The sequence below is a fragment of the Indicator indicator genome, chromosome 1 (assembly GCF_027791375.1).
Source record: "Indicator indicator isolate 239-I01 chromosome 1, UM_Iind_1.1, whole genome shotgun sequence".
NCBI lineage: Eukaryota > Metazoa > Chordata > Aves > Piciformes > Indicatoridae > Indicator > Indicator indicator.
The window spans coordinates 29092378-29112836 of record NC_072010.1 but is presented as its reverse complement, the minus strand read 5'-3'; the positions used below and the strand labels follow the sequence as shown (position 1 = coordinate 29112836).

Sequence of the window (20459 nt, the reverse complement as noted above, 5' to 3'; positions counted from 1 at the left end):
GATTTTCATTAGTGTAATTATCTGCTCTATGTAGAAAACATCACATTATACAAAAGTATTTGCCAGGTTGCAAACCCTACACACAAAGGGTATGTTCACTACACTAGAAGATATTCCAGCACCAAAATCCAGCTCTTTATGAAATTACTTACAGGAAAATATTTCTGAATAACATCAAAATTTATGAACCCAATTGCAATCCACGCTATCAATGTCACTGTTGAAATGATGATGATAAATGGAACAAAGTATCCACTGAACTTATCTGCCAGTTGCTGGATGGGTGCCTATAAAAAAAAAAAAAAACAAAAACAAAAAAGAAACACACAAAAAAACCCCAGATGTTTGGATGTTTATGGCCAAAACAAATAAACCTGCTGAGTTCATGAAAATATCTAATAGCCTTTATTGGATTCCATTTTGAAGTCTGAAACCCCACACAGTTTGGTGAACAAATAGATACATCAAAATCCTGAAACTTTTTCTTATTTAATCAAAATCATTGAATAACATCTTCTTTTCAATTATTTTTACCTTTGACATTTGTGCTTCCTCCACCAATTTCACAATTTGTGCCAGAGTGGTATCGCTGCCAACATGAGTTGCATTGACAAGAACCGAGCCATGTGCGTTTATAGAACCAGCAATCACTGTGCTCCCAGGCTTTTTTGTGACTGGCATAGCTTCTCCTAGAAAGAAAAAGTAAGAATTAATGAGCCAACACAGCTCATTAGCACACAGCCCATTGTATGCTGGCAAAATCAGTATGCCAAGCAATAACGACCATAAATCATCTATTGTATACCTCTGTCTAGCAAAGAAGTGTAAGTGGTGTAATACTTCTATAAACGTTTTTTCTCAGTTTAGTTTGAAAGCAAATGCCATTTCCTTGGTCCTAACTTTTCAGTATGACACCCCTCCAAAGGGCCAGGAACAAATTGCTTGTAAAAAGACGTCCTGTTTTAAGACAGACTGCTCTCACAAGCAAGCCCCCCCGCCCCAACACAGATGAGGGAAAGTAACATGAGAAAGTCCTGGGTTGAGATCAGGAGTTTAATGGAAATAATACGGTGTGCAGGTACCTTAGCCTGTTCCACAGAAAAGCACAGCAAAAGCAATAAAATAACACACCACCACCAAGCCCACAGCCAACCCAGAGGAAAACAGCAACACCCCAAAACCAGAAGCAGCAACTGGAAACAGGAAGCCTCTCATGTTACAATCCAAAGCACAAGCCTCATGATACTTTGCTCCAGCCAGCACTTTCATTTTAAAGCTGGCATGACATTAGCATGGTATTGAATATTCATTCAAATGGCTAAACCCATGACCAAGGAACTTCAAGGAATGTCTCTGATTAACACTTTGCCTGGCCAGGGGAGTTTGAGCAATCTGTCTTTATTTCCACCACCCTCAGTTTTCAAAGACTAGAAATGCTGCATTTGTGACAAAGCTCCTGTTCTCACACAGCCTCTCTAAGAACACTTGCTGTACAAGATTTTTTTTTTTCAGTTTTTAAGGTTAGTGACAATGACAGGTTCTCTTAAACTAAGAGTGTACCTGTTCCCCAAGCAAAGTAAACTAAAACAAGCGTAACTAAAACAAGTAAGCCAATGCCAATGTAAAAGTTTTTTCTATCCTTTACCTTATTTATAAAAATTGTAGAATGCAGTAGATCCTTATTATGAATCCTTACAAAATGAAATTATGAATCCTTACAAATCCTTACAAAAGGAAATTAAAATTCCAGAAGCTCTGAAAAAGTCCCATGACCCTTAATGAGCCACACGTTGTGAGGCTTTCATTCCCTCTTCTTGCTTATTGGGAGATCCCTGTCAGAAGCCCTGTTCAGTGTCCATATTCAGACATCCCAACACCTCAGCAATATTTCCAGATCACCCTTTAGAAGTTCCTTCTGAGAAGGTACCATGCCTACAAACACATTCCAGAGGAAATTCCCAGCAAATCTCTGGAATAATGACAGTATTGTTTAGACTCTTACCTATCCCATCAATACATTAGTAAAAATGACCAAACTGTGAGGAAATTCTTCAGCGTTTTAGGGTGTATGCAGACATGAGATTTGGATTCAAGCCTACAAAAGTTAGGCATAGCAGTCATTAAGGTGTAAATTTATTCAGACAACAGCTTTTGGATTGAGTCTGCTTTCTGTTCTTGTAAGGAAGAATTCTAAGATGATTTCAGCTCTTTGCTTAAGTGTAAGAGAACTTACCAGTAATAAGAGACTCATCTGCCATAGAACTGCCTTCAATAACCTTTCCATCGACCGGAAACTTTCCACCAGGAACAACCTTTACGATATCACCCCTTTGGACCAGTTCAACAGCTACTTGCTCCTCCCTGCAAAAGACACAAGCAGAACACACAGATGATTTAATGCTATTGGCTTCAAAAGAATAATAGTGCTCTCATAATTAACTGCATCAAACCCAATTTTTGCACCAAGGCACGCTGAAGGGCTTTTGGTTCATAAATATATACCTGATGACAGAGTGGTCAGGTCCAAGAGTCACCACAGTGGCTTCTGTGGCTTGAAGAGATATAAGTTTAGCAAGAGCTTCTGAGGTCTTACTCTATAAAACAGAGATGAATGTTTAAGATATATTAAGAAATATAAATGCTGGTTAGTAGTTAACACAATAAACTCTAAATGACCTTGTATAATATAGCTAAATCAGAAACATCTGGCTCAAAAATTCCTCTGAATAGTTTTCTTCTACTGTCATCACAAATATATGTATTTGTGTGTGAATCAGTGTGAAGATGAGTTACCTTTGCTATGTGTTCCAGCCATCTCCCAAGGGCAATGAACACAAACAGCATTGGAGGAGTGTCAAAGAAAGTCACAGGGCTTTTCTCTGCCTTTTCAATTATTGCCACCATCAGGATCACACAGGAATAAACATAAGCAATTGTTGTGGCTAGCACGATGAGCACGTCCATATTGGCTGTCTTGTGCTTCAGTGATTTGTAAGCTTGCACGTAAAAATACCATCCACCAAGAAACTGTTGGTGTGAGCATGGACAGACTCATATTAAGATCACAGCAGTAAAAGCAGAGAGTACATAATATTCCTATAAGAGAATTATAAATATGTAGTATGTAGGGAAAGACATTGCAGTCCCATGCAATTTTTGTATTGATACAACTTGTGTGGAGTGGTCTCCTAGGAGACCACCTCCATTGTCATCCTCTCACTTGTCCTTCCTGGTTCTTAAAACATCTCTGCCAGCTAAATACCATCTTTAGTTCCTCAAAAATGCAAAATAAACAAGGCACAAAAGTTGAAGGGATTTACCTATAGCTATCCAATTAGTTTCCAGCTGATGAAGTATTTCTTCATTTTGACAGTACCTTCCCCACCTGGGAAGTTATCTGATGCAACTGTGGCAGGATAGAATGGATAACTTGCACAAAAATGCCACTTCATTCTGCATAGGTGGCACAGACAAGAGAGAATATCTAATCCACAAAACCTTTCCAATCTTTTGTCTTTATCACATCTGATTATATATAAACAAGAAATGAATAGAAAGCAAACCCCTAGAAAGTATTGAGAACGTACCTGAACAAAAGTACACAGGACAAAGAAGAGAAGATTTAAAATAGACAATCCAGGAATGAGGTTCTGTTCCAGCACCATAGACCCATGGTGCTCACCGTCAGGTATTAGCATATAAATCATTAGGATTAAGACAGGGATACCAAACAGCAGGCTGCACAAGAAAGATTTCCTCCACCTGAAAAGTAGAAACTGTAAATCCCTGATTGTTGTACACCCCACAGTACCCAGTAGGGTACTTGCATACCTGTACAAGTACTTGCAAGGTCTCTGTACTTGCAGTGCAGAGCTTGGGGTATTAGCAGTGTACTAACACACAGCTTTGAGATATTTGGGAAAGTTTCATTCAGTGTCTTATACATGTTTAACTACATAGACTTCTATCAGTTAAAAACTGGAAATAATGAAATAAATTAAAGAACCCTAACTAAATGGCAAATTATAAAATTAAATATGCAAAATTAACCAGGAGGAGTGGGGTGGGTGGGGTGTGAGATACAAGACATGATCTGTACATGTTCATTAGTGAGAGACAATGGTAAATACTTACTGCTGTATTTCCTTTTTATGATCAAGGTTACGTGGATTTGGAACTCTTCTAGCCACAGAAGCATGAAAGCCAATTTCCTTTTTATTGAAAGGGGAGGGAAGATGAGTTAGCTTTGATTAAAATAACGATAATGCATATACCATACTTAAACGATGCTACTTTTAGAAGAAATGTCAGAAAAGGACACTGTTCCACATTTAATACATGCCAACTTCTTATCTATTTTTAGATCCTGCCAACATGAGAGGATATTTCAGACAGTACACACAATGTAAACTGCAAAGGACTTTGGCTACTTATCCATAGACACAGTATATAGATGTAGTAAGTGTCCCAGGTTTCTTATGCACAAGAAGCTTCCACCGGCAGCTAAAGTTCTGCTTCCCTCCTCCTCAAGGGAATCACAGAATGTTAGGGGTTGGAAGGGCCCCTTTAGAGATCACCGAGTCCAGCCTACCTGCCAAAGCAGGATCACCCAGGGCAGGCTGCACAGGAACACATCCAGATAGATTTTGAAAGTCTCCAGAGAAGGAGACTCCACAACCTCTCTGAACAGCCTGCTCCAACGCTCCATCACCCTCACCATAAAGAACTAGCTTGTGCCCATTGTTCCTTGTCCTATTACTGGGCATCACTGAAAAGAGACCTTCACCTTCATCTCGATACCCACCCCTGAGGTATTTACAGACATTGATAAGATCCCCTTTCAAGACTAAACAGCCCCAGTCCTCTAAGTATTCCTTCACAGGAGAGATGTTCAAGTCCCACAATCATCCTCATAGCTCTCCATTAAACTCCTCCAGCAGATCACTGTCTCTCTTGAACTAGCAGCAGTCCAGGTATGGTCTCACTAGGGCAGAAGTCGGGGGGGAGGACATTTATTCCCTTACATCTCCACTGAAATAAGTATGAGAGATGGGAAATGTCATAAAGGAAAGTAAAAATGTACAAGCTACTGGGCTAGTCAACCTCATGAGCATCTCCTTAGCACTACAGCTGAGTAGATACACTTGAAAACCAAAGTGGTTAGAATCAGTTTAAACCTGTAAAACAACAAACTGCACCCCATAAAGAAATGCAACAAAAAGACAGTTTTGAATTACACTTCAGTGAGTTACTGCAGTAGAACCCTGACTCCCACCAAAAAAACCAAACCAACAAAACAACAACAAAAACGACAAAAAAGATGCAAACAAACCAACCCACAAAAAAAACCCCAAAGCATGTTTGAAAGCACAATACATTTAAACTTCGTATCTGCATCATGAGATGCTCCTGTGGTAAGATACACTTCACAGAACTACTCTGCTCACCTGAAGAGTTTACTAGTTAACACCTTAATCACTGCTGCCACATCCATTCAGTGGTCTAGGAGCACTTTTTTTCTGAGTAAATACCCTAGAACATGAAGGGCAAATGTTTTCTACTGACTACTCACTGCATGCATCTCATACACTACGTTCTCTTCCCTTCTGGTGGGGCAGAACAAGAAAAAGTTTTGTCTGCACCTGGGCTGTAATAATGGTATATTTTATCTGTGTGGTTATTGGTAGGCCAGGATTTTTTTTCCTTTAATGGCTGTATCACAAGCTCTTTCAGTTTAAAAAAGTTCTTCTCTGAACTGACATGGGAATAAATGCCAGTGAATATAGAGATGTGTAATACTTCTGGTATGAGCTGTTGCAAAACTTCTTTTACAGCCTCTTTCAGCAGCAAGAGAAAGTAGTATTTTTTTCTGAAGTATCAACACTTCACCAAAATGGCTGGAAACCAGAGACACATGATTCTACACACGGAACTGTAAGGAATAAATACAAGACACTTTTACCAGATAGAGATAAAAAAGGGTTTCCTTCTGTAGCTTTTAGGGTGAGTTTTTAGAGCAATAACCTGAGAAACTATGCATTACTGCATATACAGTAGCTTCACCACAAGAGCATAGAAATATAAGGCAATAAATATGTGTGGTGGGTAGATATTACCCACCAACTAATTTGGAGAAACTACCCCCCAAAATAAAATTGCCAGACTAGTTCTTGGAAGGAAATGAAGCTGTATTTACAAGCAAGCTACAACCTAGAAATATGAAATGCAATGAATATGTACAAAACATACAATATATGTACTATATATATATATTTACAATTTATAAACAACACAGAATGGTGAATGGTGCCACTTCCAGTTGGCAGCCAGTCACTAGTGGTGTCCCCCAGGGATCAGTGCTGGGCCCAATCCTATTCAATATCTTTACTGATGATCTGGATGAGGGGATTGAGTCCATCACCAGTAAGTTTCCAGATGACACCAAGCTGAGGGCAGGTGTTGATCTGTTAGAGGGTAGGAGGGCTATGCAGAGGGACCTTGACTGGCTGGACAGATGGGCAGAGTCCAAGGGTATGAGATTTAACACATCTCAGTGCCAGGTTCTAGACATTGGCCACAGCAACCCCATGCAGTGCTACAGGCTGGGACAGAGTGGCTGGAGAGCAGCCAGACAGAAAGGGACCTGGGGGTGCTGGTTGACAGTAGGCTGAACATGAGCCAGCAGTGTGCCCACGTGGCCAAAAAGGCCAATGGCATCCTGGCCTGTATCAAGAATAGTGTGGTCAGCAGGAGCAGGGAAGTCATTCTGCCCCTGTACTCAGCACTGGTTAGGCCACTCCTTGAGCACTGTGTCCAGTTCTGGGCCCCTCAGTTCAAGAAAGATGTTGAGTTGCTGGAACGTGTCCAGAGAAGGGCAGCGAAGCTGGTGAGGGGTCTGGAGCACAAGCCCTGTGAGGAGAGGCTGAGGGAGCTGGGGTTGTTTAGCCTGGAGAAGAGGAGGCTCAGGGGAGACCTTATTGCTCTCTGCAACTACCTGAAGGGTGGTCGTAGGCAGGTGGGGGTTGGTCTCTTCTCCCAGGCAACCAGTGACAGAACAAGTGGACACAGTCTCAAGCTGTGCCAGGGGAGGTTTAGGCTGGATGTTAGGAAGAAATTCTTCACAGAAAGAGTGATTGGCCATTGGAGTGGGCTGCCCAGAAAGGTGGTGGAGTCACCATCCCTGGAATTGTTTAAAATAAGCCTGGATGAGGCACTTGGTGCCATGGTTTAGTTGATGAGATGGTGTTGGGTGATAGGTTGGACTTGATGATCTCAAAGGTCTTTTCCGACCTGGTTAATTCTGTGATTCTGTGATTCAGAAACTCCTCAGAACACCCCTGGATGGATGCAGGGCACCTGTTCACCTCCTCCTTCCCGTTACCTCACACAGTAGTCAAAACAGAGATACCACTGGCAAGGCCAAGGAAAAGAGAGAGAGGAAAGTTGCAAGCAGAAGCAACAGAAGAAGAAAAGAGAGAAAGACCTGTTTATGCCTCTGCTCTATAACCCATTAGCAATCCAATGAAGTATGTAGACATTATCATTATTTTTCTTTTGCATCCAGTGGTAATTTATTTTTAGTCTTTTCAGTCAGAGACTAGGCTAAAGTTTCCCCTTCAAACTGTAACACTATGTCATCTGCAAAAGTCACTGAAACCTCTCAAATGCCAGCTGCTATATTTCCATTTTAATTTAACCTTATAATTGTTCATACACAAAAAAATTCTAAATCCTACCTCAATTATTTTTATAATATCTCGAGGTCCAGTAATTTCAGGATCAAACTGGATGTGAGCTTTGCAAGTAGCAAGTGCAACGGAGGCGTAGAATATGCCATTTGTTCTCATGAGTTTGGATTCAATATTGTGAACACAAGAAGCACAAGTCATCCCTGTAATCTAAAAAAAACAGACAAATTTAGGTACAGTTAGCAGTCCCCCACATCCCACCCAGTAGTCGTGGATGAATTTGAGAGAAAGCTTCCCCATGTCATAAAGATATTAGTGACTATTCAAGCTCTGCTGGTACTGACCTAAGGCCTAAGCATGAAGCTATTATTAGAGCTGTTTTACAAGAAACGAAGAGAGAACAGGACTATCCACTTTTATTATAAAATTCTGCAACTACCAGTTACAGTCACAGGATCACAGGATGTTAGGGTTTGGAAGGGACCTCTGGAGACCATTGAGACCAACCCCCCTGCCAGAGCAGGACCACACAACCAAATAATCTACTGCAGGTCACACAGGAATGCATCCAGATGGGTCTTGAAAGTCTCCAGAGAAGGAGACTCCACAACCTCTCTGGGGAGCCTGTTCCAGTGGTCTGTGACCCTCACAGTGAAGAAGTTTCTCCTCATGTTGAGGTGGAGCCTCCTGTGCTGTAATTTATATCCATTGCCACTTGTCCTATCACAGCATGCAACTGAGAAGAGCCTGTCCCCTCCCTCTTTACAGCCAGCCTTCAGATATTTATAAACATTTATTAAATCCCCTCTCAGTCTTCTCTTCTCCTGACTAAACAGCCCCAGGGGTCTCAGCCTTTCCTCATAAGGCAGTGCTCCAGTTCCTTAACCACCCTTGTAGCCCTCTGTTGGACTCTCTCAAGTAGATCCCTTTCCCTCCTGAACTGGGGAGCCCAAAACTGGATGCAATATTCCAGGTGAGGTCTCACCAGGGCAGAGTAGAGGGGGAGGAGAACCTCCCTCGATCTGCTGGACACACTCCTCTTAATGCATCCCAGGTTACTATTGGCCTTCTTGGCCACAAGGGCACATTGCTGTCCCATGGATAACTTCTACTCCACCAGGACTCCCAGATCCTTCTTCACGGGGCTGCTCTCCAGCAGATCACCTCCCAACAGCTATATATTTGGATAGCAACACTTGTACATTGCATTAACTGTAACAGTATAGCTAATGGAGTTCTAACAGCAGTCATATTAACATTGCCAAAGTCAAACTCTGCATGTGTAACTCCATCTTGCTTACTTAAAATTCACTTGTGGTTTCAGTAAGGCATGTTCCGACTTCCTGACACCAAGCTGTGTGGTGCAGCAGACATGCTGGAGGGAAGGGATGCCATCCAGAGGAACCTTGGCAGGCTGGAGAGGTGGGCACAAGCCAACTTCATGAGGTTCAACAAGACCAAGTGCAGGGTCCTGCATCTGGGTCGAGGCAATCCCAAGCACAAATACAGGCTGGGCAGTGACTGGCTGGAAAGCAGCCCTGAGGAGAGGGACTTGGGGGTGCTGGTGGATGAGAAGCTCAACATGAGCTGTCAATGTGCACTTGCAGCCCAGAAAGCCAACCAGATCCTGGGCTGCATCAAGAGAAGTGTGGCCAGCAGGTCAAGGGAGGTGATTCTCCCCCTCTACTCTGCTCTGGTGAGACCCCACCTGGAGTACTGCCTCCAGTTCTGGAGCCCCTATTACAAGAGGGATATGGACATGCTGGAATGTGTCCAGAGAAGGACCACCAGGATGGTCAGAGGGCTGGAGCACCTCTCCTATGAGGAGAGACTGAAAGAGTTGGGGCTATTCAGTCTGGAGAAAAGAAGGCTCTGAGGTGACCTTATTGTGGCCTTTCAGTATCTGAAGGGGGCTTACAAGAAAGCTGGGGAGGGACTTTTAGGATCTCAGGGAGTGATAGGACTAGGGGGAATGGAACAAAGCTGGAAGTGGGGAGATTCAGACTGGAAGTGAGGAAGAAGTTCTTCACCATGAGAGTGGTGAGAGCCTGGAATGGGTTGTCCAGGGAGGTGGTTGAGGCTCCATCCCTGGAGGTGTTTAAGGCCAGGCTGGATGAGGCTCTGGCCAGCCTGATCTAGTGTGAGGTGTCCCTGCCCATGGCAGGGGGGTTGGAACTGGATGATCCTTGTGGTCCCTTCCAACCCTGACTGATTCTATCATTCTATGTTCTGTTAGCACAACTGCAAACTGTTGTTATCTGTCTTGCAGCAGTCATATATCAGAGAATAAAAATAGACTTTTGAAGAACCTATCCTTCACATAAACAGCCTAGTAATTTTACCCAGAGTTCTCAGACCTCTATGCAATTCCTTAGGCATTATCAACACTTATTTGGTGATATATTCTCAGTTGCTCAGAGTCTGTACTTTTGACTGAAGTGTCTTCACAAAAAAATTCCTGTTTCATTTCTCCTTGCTAATGAAAGCCTAGTCTGTACACACAACTATCACTTTTTATTTCAGCACCTTCAGACAAATTCTACTAAGACAAATTGACTTTGTGTTTTCAGCAATTAGAAAGAAAAAAGTGTAACCAGCCAGAACTGGAGACATAACTCCTTAAACAAAAGCATTTGCAAGAAAACTATTCCTCCAGATTTGACTTTTCCAAAACCAACAGATAATTTCAAATACATATGACTTACAAGAAGCTCCACTTTTCCTTCTGTTTCTGCATGATCTTCCATGACAGTAGCTTCAAAACCCAAATTCCGGATCAGCTGTGCTATTTCAGGAGGCTGTATGAGTTCTGGCTTGTATTTTATCTCTGCTTTACCTGCCATCAGTGCTACCAACACTGAAACAATTCCTGCAGCAGCAATAATAAAATATTATTAGATAATGTACCTCCTTTGAGGTATGTCAATGAAGGCTGTAACAACTTAGAGATGTAAAAGGCCTAACAATTTCTCTGTTTTTACTGAGATTCAGCCACACTGTGGTTCCCTTCAGCACTGAGAAATCATGGGAGTTCCACTGGGAAGGAGGTGCATTTTGCTGTGATACGAGACAAAAAGGATGTTCAGAAGCAATCTCATTGCTGCAAGCTGTATCCTGGACTAAGTTTGGAAAGTCCCAAATAAACTTGACAGTACAATGTTAGGCTTTTTTATTTTCTTAGTTTTCTCCTTTTTTCCCCCCTCTTTCTTTCTATTAAAAAACAAATAAACCCACAGAAATCTACTGTTAGAATTGAAATGCAAAACATAAAAATCACAGGCAAAAAATTGTTACTAAGTACTGATGAGGTTTTTTTTTTTTTTTTTTAAATCAAGGTGGTGAGACCATCACTGTGAGACTTGAGGGTGCAGGAATCAATAAGCAAAACCCTCCAAAGGCATGCCTACACAGATTAAATCAAACATCACTGAGGCACATCTGTTCAATGCAGCTGGAGGAAAGGCAGCTTCAGTCCTCTGACTTCTAATCTAATAAACTTTGCTGTGCTTAAGCTAATATAATTACCTAGGCACTGAAGCCACACATTTGTTTGTACCTGCTTGTGCAAATGTGCCCTGAAGGGTCAGTTTCATATCACAAATGTGTCAAGAGCTTTCCACAGCTTTGGAAGAGATGGATCACTCTGTAAAGCAATAAGGCCCTGAAAGCTGAATGAGAACCATTTCTCTGTTGTTTTCTTGAGCCCTATTTGAAATTTTTATCACAACAACTTACTGTTACAACACAAATATGTCCACTGGGTTTCTCCATCAGTGCAATAGTATAAACAGTAATGTCATTACATCAGCACTAAGAAAGAGCATTAAGTCTATTTAACCTCCAGATGTACCACAGCACCTTCCACCTTTCTTATCCCATAGTCCCTCATAGACTCATTATCACAGTATCACAGTATATCAGAGGTTGGAAGGGACCTCAAGAGATCATCAGGTCCAACCCCCCTGCCAGAGCAGGATCACTTAGGGTAGGTAGCACAGGAATGCACCCAGGTGGGTTTTGAAAGTCTCCAGAGAAGGAGACTCCACAACCCCACAGGGCAGCCTGTTCCAGTGCTCTGTCACCCGTTCTATAAATGGCTATAGGAATCTAAATTTATTACCATCTTCTTTCTGCAGATTCCTTTCAATGGTGGAAACACACGATGCACAGGTCATGCCTGTGATTTGTAAGAAACACTTTTCAGCTGTTGCTCTGCTGTGCTGCTTTGGTCCATCGAGGTGAGGACTGTCTTGAAGTGCACCTGAGGTATCTGAGGCACAGCCTTGGTGAGGAGGCTCTGGAGCTTGAGGCTGTATGGCTGCATTGATGGCATCAGGCTGGTGCCTACGTCCTCCAGTGGTGGTATCTTAAATTGACACACAGTAAACTGAACTACTGACAGCACAATCAGAAAATGGAAAACTACAAGCCAGTCACATTTATCAGCCATGAAAAGTTTCTTACTTGTTTGAAAGGTGTCATAGTAATCTTGGTCTCTTCATGGAAATAATTTAGATTGTTACACTAACTAGCACCACTTGCATGACCATATAAGTTTACAGAACTGTTTTCCACTTTCAGATGGCAAATGACTCCTCTCTATTTCAATGCCTAGACTTGACAGCTACATCCAATCAATAAAGATATATTGGTATCTAGAGGATCCTTATCCAGCACTGAGAATGTAGTTTAGTCATAGCTATTCTGTCCTTGTCATCTATGCAGGACTCAGAGCACTTCATCTCAAGCAAGGTAAAGAGCAAGCTTCTCAATAGATTTCTCTTTATGGCACAATATGTATACTGCAAGTACTGCAAAATGAGTAGTGGAAGGATTTGCAGCACCCACTTCACATATATAGGCCTGTTGTTCTTTACCATATACTCAGCAGCTCCAACTGCATTCACAAACCACCTCTCTTGCACAGAGGCTTGTGCAAAAGCACAAGAGTTGCTTCTGAACATGTTCAACACTGAGGCTACCCTTCTTTTTACACAGATAGATTGGGAAGTCTCCCACCAACAAATTATAAATCAAACAAATCATAATTAAACACCACATATGGGCTCTTCCTCATCTGTAGCAGTTCCACAGATTCAGAGGGATTAGACCAATGAGAAAGATAAAAGGATGTGGTATACTGTGATCAAACAAATTCATTGCACGTAAATCACATCAGTATCTCACAGCAAATCTGTTGTATTGAAGCAGATAAATATTGCTACATTTTAAATTTGATAGAGAGAAGATTGTGTACCATAGCAACTTCTTAAACATTGAGCACATATACAAAATGCACAAACTGTGCTGCATCTGACATGTAAAAGCACCTGCTCCTACCAAAGTGTACTTGTGCCTTGCCACTTATCTTGAATAAAGTAAGGCTTAGTAAAGTAGGGTTAGCAAAAATATTCAAGAAATGAAGCTGAGAGGATTAGGACACTAAAAAGATACTTTAGCTAGATAAAAAGTGGGTTTAAATGAAAGAGTTTTCATTAAGTTTGCGAGGTCTACTGTTTTGGAACAAAAATGAAAACATTTGGTTATATAGATCTACTTACAGCAGTCTGTAGGCAGAAAAGGAAATGTGCTTCAGTGGGTAAGGGGATCAGATATTTGAAAGACCTTGCATCAACTTCCAAACCTTTTGCCTTCATCATATAATTCAACTCTTCCACCCACTAGTGAAGTTATTAAGGACTGAAATAAGGTGATTCACAGCTGTAACCTCTCCCTTGCTAAGTGAGGTCAGGTCAGGCCAGCCCCTTAGAAAAGGCAATGCCAATGTGATATTTTAAGAGTTTCTTTCCATAAGACAGTCTCAACATAGGCATTGCATGGCCCTGCTTGCACATTACTCACAGAAGAAAAAATATCTTACCTGTCAGCAGAGAAGCATCAAACCCCATGTCTTCTATGGCAGCTGTTAACTCTTCTCCATTAGTAACAGCTGGATCATAATATATGGTCCCAGTTCTGCCAGCTAGAGAAACTGCTATATGTTGCACTCCTTGTCTCTGTGATATGGTCCCTTCTATGGACTGTACACAAGAACTGCAGGTCATGCCATCAATCCTAATAATAGCTATGTATGTCACGTCTTGGGGTGGCTCTCTGAAGAGACTTTTGCATGGCAAACCACATGATGGAGATGCTCCTTTATTGGCTTCTGAACCATTAGGGAGGCATACTTTGAAATTTCCCGGTGGAAGGGATTCAATAGCTTGCTGCAAAGCTGACACGGTAATTAAATTTGGGCTGTACTGCACCACAGCACATTTCTGCTCCAAAGACACTTTAATACTTCGTATGCCAGGAAGATCTGATATATTTCCTTCAATGTTTCTGACACAGGACTTGCAGTGCATGCCTTCTATCTGTACAGTCACCATAGCTGTGCTACTCATTTTGGCGACTAGTGGATCCAGCCCATCACTCTCAAGACTTGTCGGTGTCTCCTTGGGGTTTGCATTTTGCAAGCGCTCGAGATCAAGTACACCCAGCTTCAAAGGGGCTGATTTACTTTTAATGGTGCAGTCATATCCCAGGTTACTAATATGGCTCTTGAGGTCATCAGGCTGAATGATGTAAGGATAGTAAGCAATAATCGCTTCCTGGCTACCAAGTGACACCTTGATTCTTGCCACACCGTGCAATTTCCTAATCTTTCCTTCAATGTTGGTGACACAGGACTGGCATGTCATGCCTTCTACACGAAGCTTAACTACTGCTTCTTTCAAGCACGATGAATTTGAAGTTGCTGCTGTCAACCTCTCTTCTGCTATGCTGGCATCGAAGCCCATATCTTGAATTTCCTGGCAAATCTGTTCAGGACTTATTTCCGACTTCAGATACTTTACTACAGCGTTGTTCTGTTCAAGGGAGACTTTAATACTCACAATGCCCTTCACCTTGGAAATTTGGCCTTCTACTGACTGCACACATGACTGGCAAGTCATTCCCACAATGTTGACTGCCACAATGTGTTCTTGGGAAGATGGAGAGGGCACAGTTTCAAAGGTCTCCTCATAGCCCATGTTGTCAAAAGCAAAATTTTGTTTCATTGTAGGCTCCAGCTCACAGTCAGGAGGAGAATCGGTGTTTGGCAAAGCCTAAGGAGCAAGAAAGAAAAATATAATAAAATGTATGTATCTTTAGCCCTGTAAAGGCAGCCATACTCTGCACATGCTCTCAAGTCAGTCTATACTGCTGAAATGCTTCGCAACATTAACTGACACCTTGAATACATTACCAATGTCCATGATGACGAATCAGGCTTCTGACACTTCTCTTCAGCAACTTAAAAACAATTCACTAGGGATATAGAAGTGAAATTGTATTGTAGTGTGGTGGGCTGAAATTCCCCTCCCACAATAACAACTCCAGACTAGCTCAGTATGGAAGCAAATGAAGCTGTATTTACAGGCAAAACTACAATCTATGATGAAATGCAATGCATATGTACATATATACACTATTCACAACATTTACAAATATGTATAATTTACAGAAAAACACAACAAAGCCCCCTGGCCCCAGAGAGGCTCTGCCTCTTCCCCTGCCTTCCCCAGACCTCCCTGGCAGAGGAAGAAAGCCAAGAAGCAGAGAGGTTGTTAAACTTAGCTTTTCAAGGTCAGTATGCCAGTATGTTATCTGTGAAGCTAAGTGCAGAAGAGAAACGCAGACTGCCTAGCAGAGAAACACCAGACAGACAGACCGGGAGACTGCCTGTACCTTTTGAGTACTGACTTTTAAACATTTCTCTCTCTCCAATGGAAGTGTTTAGAATAATCATTACTTCTCTTTCTCACACCCAATAGTGATTTATTGACATTTTTTCACCTTTCTGCTCAAACTCAGTGAGAAGAAATAAAAGGTATAGCCTTAGAACCACCACAAATTGTCTTAACATTCCCACTCCAATACAATCATTTAAAACCTGAGCTCTGCAGCCATGGGGCACTTTCACCATGAAGCCTGAACCCTGATCTTCAGAGCTCACTGGCACTGGCACAAAGGTTCAGAGACATGTGCTGAATGTCTCTCCACAAATGTCAGAAGCTCACTCAGTTTGGCCAACCTGCTACTGATCAGCAGTTCAAATCAAGCGAAAGAGTCCACAGAAAACAGAATCAAGACTTTTCTCTGAGCCTGAACCAAGCTTACACAGGAAGAACCAGTTGCATGATATCTGAAGATATATAGATACAGAGAGATAGAGATGATAGAGATAGATAGACAGATAGATAGATAGATATGCATGCACACAAACACCTGGGCTGTCTGCATGTATACACATCTTTGAAGTTAAAATCTACATCTGACAAAGATTTTAAAAGCCACAAAGACATATGCAGGTAGTTCCCACTATGGTTTCATCTACCTCCTTGTGAGATACCTAATAAAAAACATATGTTGTTGAGCTACAGGAACTCACTGGTTTGACCCAAACCAAATTTTCAGAATGTAATGGCCCCTATTGAAAACGGCCCAGAAGTGGGTTCTCATAGGCTCTGCAGTGCTGAGACTCTAGAGTTTAACGCGCTCAGTTCAACTGAAAATGAAATAATAATACAATAATAATACTAAAACAAATAATTTAAAACATAGCAATAAAGGCAATGCTTCTCACAGAACAGGTAATCTGAGCATAGACTCTATCACCAAAGGAAATTGCTGGCACCAAGTGATAAAGAAGGGGAGGGACAAGTCCCAGATTGTCAAATTACATGGAAAGAATATCAAAATTCATGTCCATGACTTAAGGCAGCTTTAACTACTAAAGAGCTAGACATAAGCTACTATGACATCTATTCTCTCACCTGTGAAGGCATGGGCTTTTCCAGCACTCAATAAAGCACCTGATAGTGGGCATTACTGCAGGAAGGGGCTGAAGAAGGGGCCACTGGATCAGAAGGCTCAGTACTACAAATCTTTTTCCTACCACCACCAAGAAAACTCTATCCTTGGTAGCACAGTGTGGATGAGAAGAATTTAGGCTGCTTATTAACACTAGACTGCATCCTGTTCATTTGATGCAGTATTCAAAATTCATTAACTTGATTTTGTTTCATGCTTAGACAGCTTGGGAATAATGAGGTCTGGGGTCATGACCAAAATGGCAAAAATTTAACATGAGAAATTAGCTCTCAGTCTTCTCCATACTATATTTATTAGAACAGGAGAAGGAAACAGCAACTTCAGCTCTTCAGCATTATGATGCAGCCCCTCAGTATCCTGACCTTGAGCTCTCTGCTCATGCCCACTTCCTCTCTGCTTGACCTCAAGGCTGCTCTCCAGGGATGCTGGGGAAGAAAAGTCACAGGAATATTTTAGCCCTGGCACCCCCATTTACCTCACACAGGCCTGGCAGCACCCAGGGGACATACCCCTTTCCTTGCACTTCTCTCCCTAGAAGTTACTGAAATCCTCAACATATATGGAAATATGCAGACAGCTCCTCCTTTCAAAACAAAACCTCAACAGTTAATTGAATCTCCCTACAAAGGTGGTTCTCTGTTTAAACACACACAGGGAATATATATGCTTATTTCCTCTTATTTGTGCCTACACACAGTTTGAAATAATAATATGGCCTTGCATATGGAAAAGAAGCCCATTTGAAAATTTAAAGTCTCTCATCCACCATATTTCAAATGTTCCTTAAACTAAGACTTGCATTTATTGCAATGTCAACCATGAGAAATGTAATTTGAATGTTGTCCCTCATCTCCTCTTCCCTGTCTCCTGTCCTCAGCCCCACCAAGGGCACTTTGCTCGCATTGGCCAGCCCTTCTTATCACAAACACGCCATGGTGAAAATCCATGGGTGAGTTACAGGAGCTCACCCTGTGCATTTACTTTGGCTCACATGACAAAGCTACTTGTCTTCTGCATTCTGTAGCAAAACAGAGCATGAGAGATGGGTGAGAGGAATATCTTTTGCTCTCCTGTACCCCTTCACCACATTTCTGGCAGACACTGGCAGACGAAACCCCAGAACCACCACAGGTCTTCTGTCCTCCACTGTGTACCCTCCACCCCCTCACCCACTCACTCTCTCAGTTTTCCTAGATACCCAGGGATATAAAAGCAATTAAACTAAGTGTATGAGAAGATTAAAGGGTGTTTTCTCATCCTTCAGTCTTTTGAAAAACATGAAGCTAAGGACTGATTCTACTATTTGAATTCTGTGGCATTGCAAGCCACAGAAACAACAAGACTTTGCCACCACTTTATATTTAGGATAAAAAGCTATTCAATATTCAGAAGAACTGGCAAAAATATTTTGTTTGTTACTTGACAAAACTAGATGTTTATACTTTGTAGGTGAAAAATCTCTTTAACTGACAATTTTTAACTGACAAGGAAAAAAGTAGAGAGGGAATATGGATATTAAAAACAAAACAAAACAAAAAAAAAAAAAACCCACCCAACCAAATCCACAAATCTTTATTTCTCTTTTAAAAAAAGACCAAAAAACCCACAAAAATGCCAAATCACTGTAGAGTCTTGCCCCAAAACCCAGAAATATGCACAGGTTCAGACAGTATACACAAAGCCTTTAGTATTAACATCTTCCAAAATAAAAAGACAGGGGGGAGCACAAATACATCTATGTGTGTATTTGCAAGAAGGGGTGATTCAAGACTAGGTCAGAAGAATGGGCAAGGACTGTTTAGGAGGGCTTGAAGCAATAGGACAAGGGCAATTGCTTTAAACTGGAGCAGGGTAGATTTAGGTTGGACGTAAGGAGGAAGATCTTCACAATGATGGTAGTGAAATATTGGAACAGGTTGCCCGGGGACATGGTTGAAGCCCTGTCCCTGGAGACATTCAAGATCAGACTTGATGTAGCCCTGGGCAACCTGATCTAGTTGGAGGTGTCCCTGTTCACTGCATGGCGGTAGGACAAGATGTCCTTTGAGGGTCCCTTCCAACCTGATGCAATCTGTGAATCTGTAAAAAGTGTTTACATGTATATAAGGACAGAAAGATGAGGCATGCAGAAATGTGCCTGTAGTTTTCCACAGGCACATGATAGGGCTCAGAACATTTCCTGACACCAGCTAACACCCACACATAAAATGGCATCTATGAGACTCTACAGCCCCTCAGAGACACCATCTGCAAGAGGATCAGGAAAGCAACCAGCACCAAAATACTAAAAAAGGTGCCTAGGATTCCCAGACATTGACTCTCCTGCTTGTTTCTGCCCAGAGAGAAATCTCAATGAAATAATGAAAATACATTTGACTACACCCCTATGGAGTGTGAAAAAACAGCCACAGGTACTGCTTAGTCTCTTGCCTCAAAAGAGCCTTTCTTACTTTTAAGGACAGGTTTTGCACATATTTTTGAAGTGACTACATAAAAAAAAAAAAAATAAAGAAAAAGAAGAAAGAAAACATGCAATTCTGACAAATCTTTCCCTCCCTTGTTTTGCACATGTAAGTTGCAACTTAAAATGCACAGCGGAGTAAGGCTCTAGTCTGGAAGCTAGGGATCCCTAGAGAAAGTAGTGTTATGAAGCTCATTTAAACAATATAGAAAAAAATAATGAAGAAACCTATTGACACAGAAACAACAGCAGCTGGAGAGAACTTTAAAAGAAATGCCAGAGATGGATGGAAAATATTTGCATCTACAGGAGACAGGTCTGAACTGGACCCAAGACGAGTATCAACTCAAACTGTAGGAGGATGTCAAAGCAAACCCACCAGCATGAAGAACAACCCTTGAAGTTCTATTCTCGATCTGGAGCGTTCATGCCTGTCCTGGGGCAAAGCAGGACTTGGGGCCAGCAGGAATAGACAGAGGCTTCTCCTCCCCATCCTGACTACCTCCAGCCAACAAGGAGGAGATCATCCAACAGGAACATGCCCTGGGGCTGGACTAACTTTGGGGAAAAGTGTAAAGGTGGAGCAGAGCAGGGTGGCACAGCTGGATTGCAAGCATCAAGTCTCTATCTCTGGCTTGGTGTGAAGCTCTTGACATTACAGCATCCAGAGCTTGGTGGCTGGTCTGGCAGGAAAGGTGGTTGTTGTCTGTGGCCTGTGCAGCTGGTGAGGCAAAACTGCCCCACAGTCCCCCAAAATGGGCTACTTCTTTTGGGTACTCTTATTTAGTAGTGCAAAGGCCGAGAATACAACACATCAGTGAGAGGATACAGAATAAATGTGAGAAAAACAACTGAATTGAGGAAAAAAAGAACAAAGAAGAAACCACAGTGCTGGGTGAGACCCTCACCCAGTACACAGCAACCAGTGTCCTAATAGAATAGAATAGAATAGAATAGAATAGAATAGAATAGAATAGAATAGAATAGAATAGAATAGAATAGAATAGAATAGAATAGAATCAGAAAGTTGGAAGAGACCTCAAGGATCATCGAGTCCAACCTGTCACCCTAAACCTCATGACTATCTAAACCATGGCACCAAGTGCCACGTCCAATCCCCTCTTGAACACCTCCAGGGATGGTGACTCCACCACCTCCCTGGGCAGCCCATTCCAATGGCCAACCACTCTCTCTGTGAAGAACTTTCTCCTCACCTCCAGCCTAAACCTCCCCTGGCGCAGCTTGAGACTGTGTCCTCTTGTTCTGGTGCTGGTTGCCTGGGAGAAGAGACCAAACCCCTCCTGGCTACAACCTCCCTTCAGGTAGTTGTAGACAGCAATGAGGTCTCCCCTGAGCCTTCTCTTCTCCAGGCTAAACAGTCCCAGCTCCCTCAGCCTCTCCTCATAGGGCTTGTGATCAAGGCCTCTCAC

The 20459-nt window shown here is 42.1% G+C and overlaps 1 protein-coding gene across 2 annotated transcripts in view; it reads right to left on the bottom strand.

Moving 5' to 3' along the window:
* ATP7B (ATPase copper transporting beta) overlaps nucleotides 1-20459 on the bottom strand; it is a 53534-nt gene that overhangs the window by 14267 nt on the left and 18808 nt on the right. The window contains exons 3-13 of one of the 2 annotated variants that reach the window (XM_054388144.1): nucleotides 13570-14802; nucleotides 11809-12054; nucleotides 10394-10557; nucleotides 7737-7898; nucleotides 4135-4211; nucleotides 3588-3762; nucleotides 2794-3027; nucleotides 2503-2594; nucleotides 2234-2361; nucleotides 535-689; nucleotides 153-287 (exon numbers count right to left, since the gene is read on the bottom strand). In XM_054388144.1, coding sequence (XP_054244119.1) covers nucleotides 153-287; nucleotides 535-689; nucleotides 2234-2361; nucleotides 2503-2594; nucleotides 2794-3027; nucleotides 3588-3762; nucleotides 4135-4211; nucleotides 7737-7898; nucleotides 10394-10557; nucleotides 11809-12054; nucleotides 13570-14802 — 2801 coding nt within the window. Of the gene's footprint in view, nucleotides 1-152; nucleotides 288-534; nucleotides 690-2233; nucleotides 2362-2502; nucleotides 2595-2793; nucleotides 3028-3587; nucleotides 3763-4134; nucleotides 4212-7736; nucleotides 7899-10393; nucleotides 10558-11808; nucleotides 12055-13569; nucleotides 14803-20459 lie in introns of those variants that run through there. The other variant, XM_054388136.1, reaches the window with a different exon arrangement.